Source organism: Ascidiella aspersa, chromosome 1 (assembly GCF_963924565.1).
Source record: "Ascidiella aspersa chromosome 1, kaAscAspe10.2, whole genome shotgun sequence".
NCBI lineage: Eukaryota > Metazoa > Chordata > Ascidiacea > Phlebobranchia > Ascidiidae > Ascidiella > Ascidiella aspersa.
The window spans coordinates 37,751,548-37,769,927 of NC_139447.1; the positions used below are offsets into that span (position 1 = coordinate 37,751,548).

The 18,380-nt window shown below is 35.3% G+C and overlaps 1 protein-coding gene across 1 annotated transcript; it reads right to left on the reverse strand.

Moving 5' to 3' along the window:
* Positions 1-1,086: 1,086 nt before the first annotated feature.
* Positions 1,087-11,847, reverse strand: LOC146170377 (calcium-activated chloride channel regulator 1-like). The gene is made up of 15 exons (XM_083388570.1): positions 11,607-11,847; positions 10,687-10,821; positions 8,642-8,774; positions 8,015-8,114; positions 7,298-7,463; positions 6,861-7,106; positions 5,281-5,349; positions 4,961-5,065; positions 4,511-4,660; positions 3,677-3,913; positions 3,397-3,558; positions 2,821-2,923; positions 2,245-2,321; positions 1,904-2,000; positions 1,087-1,190 (listed from the first exon to the last, which is right to left on the reverse strand). Exons 1-15 carry the CDS (start codon positions 11,769-11,771, stop codon positions 1,087-1,089), a joined length of 2,049 nt encoding a protein of 682 aa, XP_083244696.1. The 5' UTR covers positions 11,772-11,847.
* Positions 11,848-18,380: the final 6,533 nt, after the last annotated feature.

Genomic DNA, 18,380 nt, shown 5'->3' on the forward strand with positions numbered 1-18,380 from the left:
TGTAAATGTCACGGTGACCTTGTCAATGCTCTCAAGGTCAGTTTGGACAACGTTGAGGTCAAGTATTTGACTAGGGCCAAGCGAAGCAGATACAGTTGCAGCAGTTACCCTTGAATAAACATAAAAAAAGGTTGTTTTAGGTTTCAAGTAAACCAGTAAATAAATACACAAAGGTGTTTTGAAATAAGGGATGTCCGATTATATCGGAGCAGAGCCGATACGCGATAGCAAGCGGTTGTATCGATACTCGTCCGATACTCGGGTAGTGTTGACACAGAGTCGATAGAAATCTAACCTAGGCAATTAAGCAAGGGTAATCTGTCAAACTTAATGTTTTATACGTGAGAGGATTTTCATCAGTAAGTTTTATTCTCACAACTAATGTTAACCGACTTTCTTCAAGCTAATTCAAACTGTACATATGTTTCATTGTATTATGATATGATACTGGCGATCCCCTTCGTTATGAAGCTGCTTGTACTAAGAGATTGAGCAAGCATTGGCGTATGGTTGTTTCTCGACTCGTTCCCTTCTGAGCCTGGATAGCTCAGTTTAGTTCGAACCTCACTGCAGGCTAGTTGTTTTTCTAGTCTGCTCTGCTTGCATCATTGATCGACAGATTCGGTGAGTCTGCAATGGCTTTTCGGTGTACTAATTCAAACTATTGCTAAATTTCATGATTATTACATTACCCTTCTATTTTGTTAAAATAACCTTAGTAATACGTTCGTAGCGGACGGATATGGTTTATTATATAAAAATCGGGGCACTGCCACCGAAATATAGCTTGAAGCATGAAATGTTCCTAAATGTAAAATACTTAAGCAGTAGATGTTCGGACTTCGTCCTCGGACAATCAGTCTCCATTTAAGGAGCCCGAGTTGAATTACCCATCGGCAGAAGGTCAATATTGTTATCTTTTGTTTGTGGTGTAAGTTATTGTGTCAACATAAATGCCAATGTAATTCCAGTATTTACTGCCTCCCAAAAAACGGGTTCCCTTTGGAAAGAAATGCGGGATCCTATTCAAACTCAGCAAGCATAAAAAGAAACACTTAAGTTGACAACGATGTAATAATCCCAAACTTACGCTTTAGTAGGTGAAAAACTTGCTGGAATTTCAACTCTTGAGAACGAATCAAGATCGCTTGAGCTGACACTAGGTGGCGTGACGCTTACGACAGAAGGATCTGTAAATGAAGATCACATGAACATCGCGTGAATGGCACACGTATCACTAGGTTATACAAGTATGAAATGATACACCGGATTAAATTATATATTCTAAAAAAGAGGGTATGTTAATCAGTTACATTCTGACACTATGTACTGCTGTTATCGCGTTATTATAGCAATCCTCATTTATAAACATAAACAATTATCTGGTATTCGTAATAAAGCTTTTTTCCTAAATTTAATAATGTAAACTTTTCTGATAAGCAGATTTGCTTTAAAAAAAACGTGCACATTTTTGTGGAACTAACATAAAGCACTTTTTAAAACTCTCAATTTTATATAGCAAGTGGTTAAAAAAAATTTATATTCCAGACATTTTTTATATTTTTTTTTTATATTTATTCATTCTAGAAGATTTTTTCGAGCTGTTCACCTTTTTAACGAAATTTCATTTTATTGATTTCTTTCTGTGACCGCATAATAAAATCAAACCAGAATTATGTTTTTCTTTGCAACTAGTTTAAAGAGGACAGTGTTTTTAAAAACACCATAAAATATCTATCATTTGTGGCCAAGTAACTCTTACTTGGTTCCTCAAAACTTAAAACTCTATTTAACTTATTACGTCTATTTAACTGCATATGTCTTTTTTCTTTTCAAGGTGTTAAATTCATATGCGTTTGTAGTGTTCAAAATTAGGCCACCACTGTTAGTTTATATAACCTACCGCTGCTGCTTAGTCTTGGCGAAAACCTTCGCTTTCGAGATCTTTGTGCGGGATCGCTGACTTTCTTGGTAGAGATTCCAGTACCACTTACTGTAACCTGGTGAAAGGTTTAACAAACTAGGGACGTTAAAACGTCTGCTATGGATTAAAGCCAACCATCTTATTGCAATGTAATGTTTGCGTATTTACATATAAAAACACTTTGTTGTCTTGAAATGCCGAACGTAAGACCTAATGTCATAGATGCCATTAATACACATTTGTCGTTAAAGTGTAATGCAATGGTAAAAGCACTTTCTTTGAAGCACACAAATTCCGGATTGAAGTAAAAATGAACTCACTCGAATTGAATGTCGTCCAATTTCGTTCGGAATCAAATAAGCCGCGTATATTCCATCGGATTTTTCCAAATCCGGGACTGCATAAAACAAGAGATATACGAGTCTTGTGCAAAAAATTAACCCACCAAGTTTTAACAGTTAAGTAACAAGTTACTACTTCTGTGCTCGTAATAGTACTACTCTTTGCTCACAGTTGCTAATGTTTTTTCTCCTCAAATTAACAGCCTATAAAAGTTTCAATCTTTTTTCTGTTGTGCTAAAAAAGCGTAAGAAAATAACTATTTAGATGGTATCCGAACAATTAATGATATATCGAGTTTTGATGTTTATGAAGTATTTTAATATTGAATTTAATTTATAAAGAAATAGGCAATCCTGTGTTCAAAAGTATTGTGGACTAACATTAGAAGTTTACTATTGTAGGTTTAGGTTTAACAATGTTATTTTTGTATTATATAGGACTATAGGTGGTCCGACGTATTGCTGCTAAAAGTGCGATGAAAAATTCTGCGTATATTTGCAGAAAGTTTATAGTTATGTTTTCAGAATAACCACAAATAAGAACGCTTTACTTACCAGCGCCGCCATCTTTCAAAATAGTATTTACTTTCACACCGCTTGGAGTTGTCACTAGAGCTTCTACGGTGGCGTTGGTGACCTTGAGAGGACCTTTAGTGACCTGAGAAAATGACAAAATTATCTTTTACAAACTACTCAAAATAATGTGAAGTTTATAAACTTAGCTCCATTACAACAGCGCTACGAAAACCTTCGTTAGATAGAGAAGCTTTTTCACTTTTGCAAACATACTTTACCAGCCAATTTTCCACAGCTTTGGTGGTTGAATAAAACGTCTTTTGATTTCGTATTTGAATTGTAGAGAATATATTATTTCGCCTTGTCGTTCAAACGTTCTCATTACTGTTATCATTTAAGTCAGTAGTCACCATACAACCGCCCGAGGTAAAGGTTTCTCGTTAAAAGTAATCCCCGTGTATTATTTCTGTTAATTCAGTCGACATCAGCTTATTATGTTCCATTAAAGTAAACTTATCGTTCAAACTGGGTTTCTAGGTAAAATACCTCAACACTGCTCTCCACGATTAATTTAAAAGCTTTTACGTGGACAAGAATTTGGAAAATTAAATTTACCTTTGTGAAAATCACAAACACTTCGACGTTGGAAACATTTTTGACGAAGGTTCCAGATTCCACAACGATTGGATCAATCATTGTGCTCACAGGGTATGACGTCACACTTACGGTGATAGACTGGTTTAAAGATGACATCATAATGTAGGTCCACGCACCAGTCTGTAAGCACAACGTCATCAACAAAACTTTTAACACAGAGAAGTGAATGGAAGACTTGAATGATTGTTAAACTGCACATTCGCCTTTAATATGTGTTAGATTTTTGATTAAACTGTACCTGAGCTGTTCCTGATATGGTAAAAACGACGGTTTTTCCTGTTGAGTCAACAACTCCGGTGACGGTACAGCCAGTTGTAAGTGACGACGAACAGTAACGTGTACCACCAGGACTGGTCAGTACTATCACTGGTTGTGTGATACTGTAACTGAACTGGAACTTTGTGTTGTTTCCGATGGTAGAATCAATGTTAATGGTGCCGATGTAATTCTGGCCAGTCACTTGGTCGTTTGAAACCTACAAATAACATCTCAAATATTGATTTTAGTAGGCGTTTATGATAAAATGATAGATCTTTTCAGATAAGGATTTCACTTTCAGATAAGGATTTCAGGAACAATTACGTAAATATATCAAGGTAGCCCTAAGAGCAAAAAGTCCTAACGGGATATATATTTTTAAAAACGTTGAGTTACGTTTATTGTTAATATGCCATGTTTTTAAACATTGTTTAATTATATTTTATGGCAATGCATGACTGACAATATTTGGTGTTCATCCTAATATCGGGCGAGTACCAATAGTACCACTAGGTATGGTTTATTGGCTCGGATTTTCTATTTGTTGCTGATTAAATCTGTTTACAATTTTTAACTTGTTTCCTAATCTTTTAACTAATGGACTTACCTTTAGGTAACTTAACGACTATTTTAGAGGATTTGGCATAACAAAAGGTGCAAGAATTAAATCATGACTAGACTTTGTATAAAAAATGTTTTAACTAACCATTATTTCGTAAAATATTTGTATCAGACGTTGCCAATCAACTTGTTTAACAAGAGTAAAAACAGGAAGTAATATATAGAACGTTAATCAACTTGTTATCTGTTCAACCTGTATCTGTTGTTTTGTGATATCTCCATCATCAATGCGAGCAGTGGCTTGAAACGTGCTCAGAAGATCTCCAATCTCTCCATCCCTGCTGTAGAACCAACTTCCACAGCTGCTTTCAGCCAGACTTTGCAAATCTGCGTTCCCACTTGACTGTCCAAAGAATATAGCGCGAAGACAGATTCCCTGTTTATTGAATGTGCAACCAAAATACGAGTTGAAATAGTTTAACATTATTTTCGTGCTAAAATGATTTTAGAACATCTTCATATGTAGCGCAAACCTCGAAATTAGGCATTAAACTACTGTAAAATCAAGTATCAACTTTGTAATACGCTGATTTCATTAAATACGGTTTCACATCATTTCAATTCAACCAGTTATTTCAAATGTAAGTGGTAGTTTTGTGTGATGTATTAAGTAAAAAGGTTAAAACAATTGTTTCGGCATAACCTTCCTTAGAACGTCTTCTCGTGTAGTAGAAACGTTGGGGAGTTCATTTTCTTGTCCATCAGTCAACACAATAACGTTGGTACCGTGGGTGTCAGCAGCTAAAATCTATAACGAAGATAATACGGTATTATTAGTAACGTAAGCAAAAGAGCAAAACCATGAAAAACTACTACCGTAAGTGCAGACCGAATTCCACAACCGATACATGTTCCACCAATTGCTTCACTTGGTAGTTGCGAAACCAAGGTATTTCTGTTTCCATCGATTTGAGTTAAATTGCTGATGATGGTTTCATTTGTCGAAAATTGTACTATCCCCACTTTAGATCCATTTGGTGCATACGTGTTTAGAAATGCCGTTGCAGCAGATATCATATCCGCCAACCTCGTCTGCAATTCAATAATTAATATGTTATAATAAGGGTGTAAACTTTAAAGTATAGCAAAATAGAGCGCTACGTTCTATTGTCCGTTTAAAACCAAAATGTTGCTAAAATGCTAGTATAGCTTCGTGACCGGAGATATAACCTAAAGCAGGGGTTCTCAACTGCGGCTTCGATAGCCGCATTCAACTCTTAACCGCTGTCATTTTGAGTTTAACACACTTTTAAAAAAATGTAGGGTTTCTTATTTTGAAAAGCAATGTTGTCGTTCTGGTTTGTTCCGATGAAAGCACTCATTCAAGGGCAAGCAGGTTGATAGAGGAAACCTTGTTTGAAAATATGATGACTGTAGAAGATGACCAACATAAGTTATTCGCATGCAATGCATGGAGAAACATCATTTGTTTTGACAAACTATTCTTATACTATTATTTCGACGAGAAAAATTAGACTAACATGTATTTTATCCAATGATAGCAATACATTGTTACAGCAAAAACAGCATTTTATACATTTATCAAATTAATAAAATGTTAGGTCGTTTTAACTAGTTGTCACCAACGCATTAATACTTTAAAGTATTTCAAACATTATTTGTTAATAGAAGGAAGCAGTTGCTTGAGAGAAAACATCTTTATTTACGCGACATGCATTTGGTGCATTCACATTTCAAACAACGCCCCTCGTATAATTTAAGCGCAGAAAACATTCAAAAAGCCACGGAGAATTGTCTAAAGATTAAAAAAGTAAAGACATCCAGTTGTGGCTCGGTTAAATAAAGCGATAACTAAACAACCCTCGAAGAAAGCTTGCCTTCTAGAAAACAGGACGTTTTAGAGTAAATGGGAAGAGAAACATTTACAAATTGAAATACAATACAAGGCAGATTGCCTTCTTTGTTGTGTTGTGTTTCTATTAATAAAAATTTAGTTTTATTAAACTGCTGGACCTTTGCGACTCCTTTTGAAAGCAACTGTTAAACGAAATGGCTCAGATGCTTACAAAGGTTGATATCTACTGGTCTAAAGGAAGTAAGCATACAGGTAGCCTGAAGGAAAATCAGAAAGTTCTTTTTTAGCATAACGGGACCAATTAGGTCTCCCGGGCAGAGGTTAAGATAAAATATCACACGGAAGAAGAGAAATATGAAATATGCTACCAATCCGTGTAAGGAGATATAGCTTAATTATTATTAGTAATTAGATGTAGGCAAAATTAAAGTACCATTTAATTGTAAACTTAATCTTCCGGCAAAATTTTAATAAAATACCAAAGTTTTTTTCCTACTTTTTGTCTGGTAAATATGTATTTTTTTGCCTATAGTAGCAATATTGCCGTAAAGAAGAACAGTTTATCGAAAAGTTGCTATACTTTAGTAAAGTTTTCCGGAATAAAAATTCTACAATTGAAGCATTCCTGGTAGCAACACTATATTAATTAAAGTACCATTATAAAGTACAATCGTAAAATTGATATAGTTTATCGGGCAATGTAGCTATTGTAGAAAAAAACTTTTACCCCATAATTCATGCTTCCAGAAACATCAAGAACGAGCACATAGACCGGGCTGCTTCTGGCCTGAACCACTTTAAAGTTCACGTTGAGATCCAAAGCGTGGTTTGGTTGGTTCGATGCAAAGTCCTCGGAAGAAATGACGACTTCCCAAGTACTTCGTCGCCCACAAAACCTGTTCTGCTTGTTGGGCGCGTCCTGGTTGTGAAGATTTACAGGGTCGCTAGCGTTGTTGTGGCAAAACTTGGTCACCTGAGGAAAGTAATTTAAAACATTTTTGACTTCTCAAATGACTTTGGCCATAATGTGATAAAAGAAGAGTTCGAACTACCCAAACATAAGTTTTGAAAAAAATGTTTACGTCGTCAATGAACTGTGAGCAAGTATCATAGTGCTAAGATCACTTTGTGAATTTATGCAGCTGAATAGATGTGTGCACCCACTTGTGAAATGAACTGATGTGACATTATAGAGGCTGAGAGGTTATCTGGCTGCATATTGTCCGAAACGTTGAACCAACAGGTGTCTTCGTAGAGCTGAGTAGTTGTATTAACTACACAGGCCTTTATGTTTGGTTCCAAATATGTCCCATTAAGAGACAGAGGACATCTACAACAAGACAAAGTATTAGAGTTGTCATTGTTAAATACTAAAAGGTTTTGCTAGGTTATTTTTTATCTTATTTTTTTTTAATTTAGTTGAACTAAGATTATTTTATTATTATAGAAAGAGCAATTCTGATTCGGGAATAAATAATAATACGAGTTAAATGTTCTTATTCAGAGCCTTTATCTTATTATTTACTATTATTTTTCTAACCAAATAAAAATAAAATTCTTTGGCTACCACAAGGAAGTTTTTTTTTGCAATTTAAATAGATGTCTATTTTCACGTTTAGTGTCACCGGCAACAACATTGTGTTTATAAAATTTTGTAAAATAGCAGCCTTGCTTTTTTGGTGCACTTCAATACTCAAGGTATATTTATCAATAGACTAGCTGCAAGAAAGTTGATATAAAGCCATCGGTTATCGCAAATTATGTCAATTGTTTTTATGAATACAGAGTTTCGCTCGTTATGTTTAAAGATCTTTATATGAAACTAAATATATGCTGCTTAAGCAGATACAGAATTTAGTATTCAGCTTCCATAACTTTAACCTTATTGCTTGAGGCGTCCCGTTGTCGTCCAAGTAAAACTTTCCATCTTCATCCATTACTCCCCACCTGAGTTGAGCCCAGAAACGTAGCAACACTTTGCCTAAGACAACAACTTAAATATCATCAGGCTGATTAGGCCTGATTACTTTTTGTGGTATTTTTTGTTGTTGTTTTACTAAAATATTTATCTATCAATTTAGGAGCATAATGGTTGAAGGGTGTAGTAAGAAGTGTAGTAAGAATATCAAAGCCCACACAGAAGCATGTAGCATTTTGAACGTTTCGTATAACTCTACGTTGAAAATGAACAAAGAGTTAATCGAAACGCTCAAAATTCTACCTACTTCTGTACATGGGGTTGGATATTCGTACTACGTTTTATCTATCAATGTTTCGAAAATAACAAAAATTCAAGTCGATTTGAATTGACTAACTAAAGTCATTTGTAAAATATCTTAAAGTTAGGTCATTTTAAACAATTTTCCTTTTTCAAGACATTGGTTACCCAGTTAAATTCACGTCCACATAAAGTACTTTTTCGAAAATTCTTAAGACTACAGCATTGAACTTGAATTAATTATATTTCAAACCTAAACTGACAGCAAAATTTCAGAAATTTGTCACAACCTATTGGTCCGTAGCTTGTAGGTCCTTGAACAACTGTGGTTGGAAGCTGAATCCTTTCCCCAGGTTCCCCACAACCACGATAAGATATAAGATAATTAGAAGGAAGTACAGTTTCTGCAATCACTATGTCTGCCTGAAAACAATTTTAAAGCGTGTTGTTGTTGGTAATAGGTTTATCATAGGGATGCCGGTACAAAAACTAATATTTTGAGGGAAATAGTACGGCGTCAGTGTTGATAACGTGGTGAAGGCAAACTGTTTTATGCACGTTTCGAATGCTTCATTATTCGGTGTTGTTAATTAATAGTCAGGTCAATGTGGCATTTCCATACTCTACCTGATATTCTGGGCAAAACGCACAACCGTCCAATCCGTTCAAAGATGACGTTATTACCATACTCAAACAAGCAAAATTGATAACTTAAAAACTGATGTTTTCAGGAAAGCAGACTAACATTACTTTAGCAGTTAACAATTAGGTTTACTTAATTTGTCAACTTACTATTTTATTCAAAAAATAATCAGAAAGGGAGAAATTGTTGTTGACTTAATAAATATTTTTTAGGTAGAAATATATTTTATTTGCACGATTTGTAAAGCAAAGAAACAAGGAAATTGAGGTTCTGGTAGACGAAAGACCTCAATTTCGACACGTTAGCTACCCTTTAAAGCACGGTAGACTGAATACTGCGATAACAACACCAAACTGTGAAAAAACGCATGGCTGAAAAACCTCTATGAATTTGGTATCAGATCTGGCAAGATACTACCCTAGAATCGTAGAACTATCGATACTTCCACTTGTCATCTGGTTTCTCTAGTTTCCAGTGTTGTATGACTAAAGTCAATGACCTAACTTAAGTGCACATAAGTCACTGTTTTCAAATACTTTGACTTGACTTAAGTCTTTCGAAGAAGTGACTTAACTTGACTTAACTCTTTTGGACGAAATACTTGACTTAAGTCCTTTGGATAAATGACTTGGGTTACAACGAAGTATTTTTTTTTATAAAATTGCGCTTGTTTTTCTTATTTTTTAGTTCATTTATTGCTCATAATCGTAAGAGTTAAAATTCTAGTAGTTTAACGTTTCATTTTTATGAAAAGTATTTGACTTAAAATTGACTTGCCCTAATTATGATTTGACTGAGACTTGACTTCAGCACCTATGACTTGGTATTTATTCAAAAATACGTACCTTGAACTAAAGCTATTTTACTAATGACTTGACTGTGAGGTCATTTTTAAATGACATGTTTACAACACTGCTAGTTTTTACAATCTATATTTTTAAACAAGTTTCATGACGCTTCACTAAAACAAAATTGGACAAAAATAATCGATACTGTCGTGAAATTACCGGTAGCCCGCTGGTGGAACATATCATTATTGGGTTTACTGATAAATTTACATTCGTACTTGAGGTATTTTACCAAAAATACTTTTTTGTTTTTAATTGCCCCAAATTCTTGATTAAACCAATTTAAGGCGGTTCTAACCGTTTTTTGTTGAAAAATCCGGTAAATTCACCATGAAAATTGGATTTTTTCAAAATCAGCAATAATTGAAAAATCACCAAGGCATAGCCTTGCCAAATTTTCATATTTTACCAAAAATACTTTTTGCTTCAAATTGCCCCAAATCTTGATTAAACCAGTTTAAGGCGGTTTCACCGGATTTGCTTGAAAATAAATTAACACGTAAAGGATACACACTGCATAAACGAGTTTCTTGTTATAAAATCTGCGTTGGGTGCCTTGTCCAGTACTGGATTAAAAACACAAAACTAAACTGTTGGATGTTCAGGTGATTAACGGTATATCGGTGCCAGTTATCCATCGTTTTTATTATCGGGGACTTTTGAAATACAATCACAAAGTTACATAGACAATACATATCAGTGTACAAAAGTCCAATATAGTAAACTAACGTCCAGCGATAAGAGTGTAATGGAATACGTTACTTCACGGCTAATTACACCCAGATAAATTATGTCAAGAGGGTACATATTGTCAATTAACGGTAGTGTAATAAGTGTATCTTACCTGGCTGTAGGGCTGATTCGCTGTCGCCAAATCGCTCATATTCCAATTGCTCGGGACCAGGATTGTTACGTCACCAAAGGCTGCCCTCTTTTCTGTTGCGTTATACATGAAGGCTGATGCCTCGCTGATCATTGCCTGTCAATCAAAGGTTTTCTTTGTCTACAATACTGGGTAAAGGCGGAGCCGATACCCGATACTAGCTAATAATATCTCTACTTGTTCGATCACACCTAATCATTTTGACATTTTAGGGGATTATTTCAGAAATATGTTTTATATGTGATGTTCTAATTTTGAATAAATTATTGTCAGGATTTGGATTGTTAATAATTTTTACTAATATTTATTCATTCATTACATAATAACGATTGGAAATCTAAGCTATACATATTGTGCTTAAAAATCTTAGTAACACTTATGCGAGTCGTTTAGATTAAATTTACTAAAAGGAAAATTTAATCTGTGAAGTCTTTCAAAGAATTACAAACCTAAATGTTTGCAACTTAATCACCGCAGATTGCGTTTTTCTTGAGAATTTGTAATTTTTTTAGATATGACGTCACCAAGAGGTACGTTACAAATGACCATAAGAAATCTCCTGTACTTGATGCTTCGGAAGGAGACGAAAATATTTACACATTGTTAAATATAATGCCTTTTATCGCGATGAAAGGCTATGGATAAACAAGTTACAAGAGCACCTGACTCCACAACCGTAAATTGGTGGAAAACAGGCTGCAGAGTCAGAAGCGGGCTCGGGCTAGTTTTACTCCTAAAGTTACCTTTTAAAACAATAAAATGCACCAAATTTTAAAACACAAAATGGAAAAATTGTCTCTTATGATGTTGCGACCGCCTTATTGCGACCACTCGCTGGATGTCTAAATGGGAATTGTAAATACCAATATTAAATAGATTACCTTAATTGAATCGATGATATTGTCATTTTGAGGCACATTGGGATTAATCGCCACCAAGACTCCGGTGTATTTGTTGTTCACCAACGATACCTTGGAATATGAAGCATCTACAAATCCGCACATGAAGAACAAAACGAGGGATGTACACCACAGTATACCATACATAATTGTATTTATTTGCGTTACATTACATAGCCTGTAAATTCTAAATAAATATATCGTATTATACTTACAACACAGACACATTTGGCCTTATTATATCCTTCAAAGATTTAAAGTTTATCAAAAAATTAATCCTTAAATTATGAGTGGCCTTTTTTAAAATGGAAGTAATTGCATTGCAATTTTGACAAGCAATCGCACGACAGTGGTTCATCCGGCCAAATTTCCTATTTCTTTTTCATTCTTAGTTTCACCTGATGAAGCACAAGTGATACACAAACCTTTGATCTGTGTCGTTTGGCTGTGCTACCAGATTTTACAGTTAAACAGCCGATTAGTACATGCTGAACATAAAGGTCTAAATGTTTAAACTATCTGTTTGCTTGTTTAAAATGATATTGTTCTGCTTAAAATTTTAATTTTCCTTTTAACCGGGCTACCTGACATTTAGATTAAGAATCAGGCAAATACGGCTCAACAGAGACTGTTAAAAACACTAATGCCAATATACATCGAAAAACATCCCGCAGACATACACAGAGTAATTAAATGCTGCAGCACTATGTTTTAACTGAACTAGAATGGGGAATTAACACATAAAGGAAACCTGAAACCTTAATTTGAAACCATCATATGTGTGATTTAACACAGATCATCAGATCTGCTATAAAAGAACAAAAGCGTTCTGCGGAAAGACCAAAGCTATTTGTCTCGAGTGCTTTTAAATGCTTCCAACATATCATCATACCACTAAATTGAATGAGAGGCCAACACATTAAGCTGACCTGAGTTTGGAATTTACGGTAAACCCGAAATATTACCCTTGTTTGACGTTCTAAGCGTGCTTTCCGAACACATACCGACAGCAGGAATACAAAGGGACAGACAAAGGCGCCCTTTCAATCCGAAAAGCACGGAAACATAACCTCTATTGTCTCACTAACATTAATATATTGTTAAATAGCTAAAGTTATGGCGATGTTCTATTTTGAGAGATTAAGTAAAGGGACTATTTAGTGATGGATTGTGATTTTAAAATTGTAAAGCTGACAATGTATATGTAGTTTATTTTTTCATTCTTAAACAAAAAATTATAATGCTAATAAAACATGGGAGCCAGGTTTTTAAATGTTTTTTTTTTCAACGAAATCAACTACATGGTTATGTTAGTTAGAAGCTCAAGTTGTAAGTGAATTTATAACTCATCTTTCTTAAATATAATAGAGATAGGTTTCCATAATCTAATTTAAAAAAATATTATGTTTTTTCATAACACTAAACCAACACTGATGAGCAGAAATTGTTTTTTATTGGATAGTGAAGTCCTTATCAGTTTAGCTTTGGGTAAATGTTTAAAAATAAAAGTTAGGAATAGCGGCGTATGCTGCTGATCAATTCGATCCCTGCACAACAAACATGCTTTAGGGTGGAACATTTCGAGCACTGCTGCTCCGCCACAATATTAAAAGTATATCATCTTTTAAAAACAGACGAGGTTTCAGTGGCTTCTGAAGCTCTACCGGACAACGGCGGCTTGCTTCACGAGAGGCTGACAGCTCGGCGAGCCGTTTCAGCGCTGTCTGAAAAGGCGCAGTGAAACAATTACGTGGAATTTGGAATCCAACGTAGCTCACTGTCGCCTCTAGTGAGCAGCAGCGAAAGGCTGACAACTCAGCGAGCTCGTTTTGCGCTGTCTGAATAGGCGCAGTGAAAAAATTACGTGGAATTTGGAATTCAACGTAGCTCACTGTCGCCTCTAGTGAGCAGCAGCGAAAGGCTGACAACTCAGCGAGCTCGTTTTGCGCTGTCTGAAAAGGCGCAGTGAAACAATTACGTGGAATTTGTAATCCAACGTAGCTCACTGTCGCCTCTAGTGAGCAGCAGCGAAAGGCTGACAACTCAGCGAGCTCGTTTTGCGCTGTCTGAAAAGGCGCAGTGAAACAATTACGTGGAATTTGGAATACAACGTAGCTCACTGTCGCCTCTAGTGAGCAGCAGCGAAAGGCTGACAACTCAGCGAGCTCGTTTTGCGCTGTCTGAAAAGGCGCAGTGAAACAATTACGTGGAATTTGGAATTCAACGTAGCTCACTGTCGCCTCTAGTGAGCAGCAGCGAAAGGCTGACAACTCAGCGAGCTCGTTTTGCGCTGTCTGAAAAGGCGCAGTGAAACAATTACGTGGAATTTGGAATCCAACGTAGCTCACTGTCGCCTCTAGTGAGCAGCAGCGAAAGGCTGACAACTCAGCGAGCTCGTTTTGCGCTGTCTGAAAAGGCGCAGTGAAACAATTACGTGGAATTTGGAATTCAACGTAGCTCACTGTCGCCTCTAGTGAGCAGCAGCGAAAGGCTGACAACTCAGCGAGCTCGTTTTGCGCTGTCTGAAAAGGCGCAGTGAAACAATTACGTGGAATTTGGAATTCAACGTAGCTCACTGTCGCCTCTAGTGAGCAGCAGCGAAAGGCTGACAACTCAGCGAGCTCGTTTAGCGCTGTCTGAAAAGGCACAGTGAAACAATTACGTGGAATTTGGAATCCAATGTAGCTCACTGTCGCCTCTAGTGAGCAACATTAAAAGGCTGAGATACTTACCTGACGGTGGTCTTTAACCGGATCACTGTGGGGTCTGTGTCCTGGCATTTTTTTTCCTGGGTAACACCGGTTTTTTTTTGGCCAGTATAAAACTAAAATTATTACTAATACTGACACTTACCTATTACCTACACCAAAACAAAAAGGCGAAAAGTTGACCTTCTGCCAATGCGCAGTTATAACTCGGGCCCACCTCCCTGTGGCGGCACCATATCCCTTTGGGAATGGTTGTCCGGAGGAGGGCCTGAACCATTACTGACACTTCAGACATTCCCGGCCTCCTTTTTGGCCAATGGGAAGACAAAGCCACTACCCTTTTTACCTTTTACTTTACTCTTACTTTCTTTGCTTTCTTTTAGTTAGCAAAAAAAAAAAAAAAAAAAAAAAAAAAAAACATTAAAAGGCTGAAAACTTGGCGAGCTCATTAGCATGACGTAAGCACGGTCTTAAAAGCTGCAGCGCAACAGTTTCCACTAATTTGGAAAACTAATTCAGTTGTCTGTCGTCTCTAGCGGACAAGAGCGGCTGGCTGATAAGAACGTGACAACTTGGAGAGACCATAAGAATAACGTTAGCGCCGCCTGTAAAATAACACAACTACAGCGCAACAGTTGAGAGTTTTCTACAATTTAAGGATTTACCTTTTTTTTTTTTTTTTGGTCACAGGCAATAAACTCAGATTAAAATTATTGGTATTAAAATCAACCAAAAATTACACCCATGTTAAAGCTACTGTTTTCTATTTATTGGAGTGATATGTGAGAGCTACCACCTCCGGACAACCGTTTCATCCAACAAGGGAGAGGTACGGAATCCATGTGGAGGGGAGGCGCCGGGTTGAATGGGTATAGTGGGCCTCATCATTCGTTTAATGCCTCTTCGGCCTAGGGCCGGTGAAGTGTTTGTCGTTTGTGGGAGGTTGGGTTTAACTTACAATAGGAGTTAAAGCAAAAATTACATATAAGAAATAAACAAGGAAATAACATAATACAAATATGGAGGAAAAAGCAAAAGAAATTATGAACCGAGTTAGATGTTTGTAACTTAGCATGCGTAGAAAGTAAAGTTGCCCTTAAATTAAAAATTAGGATATGACGCAACATAAAAATAAAAACGCGCAGACAATGGATTTGCTGACTCATATCAAGCCAGCATAGTAATGTGGTTACATTTGTTGTTTGAAGAGAGTAAACATAGTATATTTTGCATACTTACCGACATTTTCACTTAAATGTTAAGTGTGTGGGGGTCTAGGTGCGAGTATAGCTGTATCTAAACTACCATAATAATAAATTAGAGCATGCAGTATTATGATTAGGTTGGATGTATTTCCACGATTAGGAGAGCTAATAAGCTCAAATCAAGTTGGAGGAAGTTCAAGTAGATCATTGTAAGCCAATGGTAAGTTAAATAAAATATAAGCATAGCTATTATGGTTATAAGTAGATATATATATGTACAATTATGAATATTCTAATGTATTTATATATTTAAATATATATATATTTATTTGTTTATTTATATAGGTATATGTGTATATACATATATGATATGCGTATAGTATATGTGTTCTTATTTTATTATCAATAGTACTAGTTAATTATATATAATTATGGTTTTTACAAATAAGACTATATCATTAATGGTATTGAATCATGTTTTTATTCCTTGAGTTTAAATTTCTTAATGATATCCTGTTTATCAAAATGGTTTTCGAGGAGCTCAATTTGGTTCTTGAATTTACATTTAATTTGCCAAACGGTTTTCGTGATAAATTGAATTTGGTTAAAGATATATTCATTAGCGAGATCTAAGGACTTTTTGCGATTAATGATGTAATTTTTGGTAATGGTTAAGAGTTTAAGGTGAAATAAGTTATTTTCAAAATTGTCGTCGTTTTGGTTATATAGAATAGCTTTGGTGTTGAGGATAAGTGGTTCACGTCCAATTTGTTCTGCATAGATCTTAATATGTTCATAAATTTGTTTTGTGACTTTGCATTCGAGTATTAGGTGTTTAATGTTATCCTGGGGGTGTTGGCATAATTTACAGAATAGGAGGCGCGTTCTGCCGTTTGGTAATTTGTACATTTTATTTAATTTAAAGAAATCGCCATAGAAGAAACCTTTGTGTGCTATTCGATAATTTGTTTGTCGTTCGTCGTTGCTAAAGAATTTTTGTTTGTTATTTTTAAATAAAATGTGATTCCAATTGATATTGAGCGCAATGGGTAGTGGGGTGTTTTTGGTATTTATGGTTTGAAGTGTTGTGTATATATTTTTTAATTTGGCGGTATCCCAATCGAAATCAGGGTCTTCTAAATTGATTTTATTGTATGCTTGAATTAAGGTAGTCCAAAATTTGTTTTGAAAGAGTTTTTTTGGTCTTAAGTTGCTAAAGAGGGATTGTTTAATTTGTTTTATCTTGAAGCCTAGTTGATATATAAACCAGACGTGGAAGAATTGGTTTGGATTTTCAATCTTTTTAATATATTTAATTCTTTCGAGATTTAAGGCAATGATTTTGGTATAGAGATCTGGGACATTTAGGCCCCCCTTATCTATAGACATGTTTAGTTTGGATCGTTTTATGGTTTCGAAGTATTCTAGGTACCAAAGGAAATTGTATATAATTTTATTAAGTTTTTTGATGGTAAAGTTACTGGGGATAGATTGACGTGCGATGTGAATAATTTTACCTATAATGTTGGCGTTAATTAGGTGAATTTTTCCTAACATGGTTAAATACGGATTATCAAATTTATTTTTAATGGCCTGAATTTTCTTTTCAACGTAGTTCCAGTTATGGTATTCTGTTTGGTTCGATTCGTTGTAAAAGATTCCTAATATTTTGACTGTTTTTTTTATATATTCTGGGTAGATAGGAGCTATTTCTTGTTTTAGTCCGTTGTGTGTAATTAAAATTTCTGTTTTTGACATGTTTAGGGTTTGGCCTGTGGCTTCTTCATAGTTTTTTAATATTTTGAATAGTATTTTTATATCATTAGCATTGGATAGGAAAAACGAGTTATCGTCGGCATACTGCTGTAGACGGATGTTTATATTGTTGAAGGTAATACCTCTAAGTTTTTTTGTATTTTTTATTTTCCTCGACAGAGTTTCCCCAATGAGGACGAATAAAAGCATGCTCAAGGAGCAGCCCTGCCGGACTCCTCGCTTGATGTGGATTGCGGAGGTATGTGTACCATTAATTAATATTTTGCTTTCTATATTATTGTATATTATGTGTACCCATTTTATAATTGATTTCGGGACGTGCATTTTTTCTAATATTTTAAACATTAATTTATGATCAACCATGTCAAAGGCTTTTTGGAAGTCTGTTAGAATTATCGCAAGTGGTGTGTTTTTTTCTTTACTGTATTCGGTGACGGAATTAATGTTGTAGTGAATTTCGATCATTTGGCGTTGTGGGAGGCCGCATTTTTGGGTTAATGAAATTTCGTTTTCCAGTAATTTGGTTAGTCGAGATGTTACGATTTTACTTAATATTTTATAATCTGTGTTCAATAGGGAAATCGGTCGCCAATTTTTAATATATGTGTTGTCGCCTTTTTTTGGGATAAGTTTGGTAATTGCTAGTCGCATTGAGGGGGTCATTTGGTTTTGAAAGTATATGTTGTTTAGTAGCTCGTGTAGGGGATGTTTTATTGTGTGCCAGAAAGTTAGGTAAAATTCTACAGGTAAGCCGTCTGATCCAGGTGATGAGCCGAGGTTCATAGATTCTATGGCAGTTTTGATTTCGTCGATGTTTATGAATTCGAGGTTGTGTTGGTCAGGGTTTATGTCAATTTTATCAATATATTTTAAAAGTTTTTCTTGTTTTGATTCATTGATTATGTTGGGTTGTCCCCACAGATTGTTGTAGAAGTTAAAGGTTTCATTTATTATATCAGATTTTTGGTTTAGTATAGTGTCGTTTTCTGTTTTTAAAATAAAAATACCAGTTTTTGAATTATGTTTATTTTCCATTTTGTAAAAATTTTTATCCGGGGTTTCGTAAT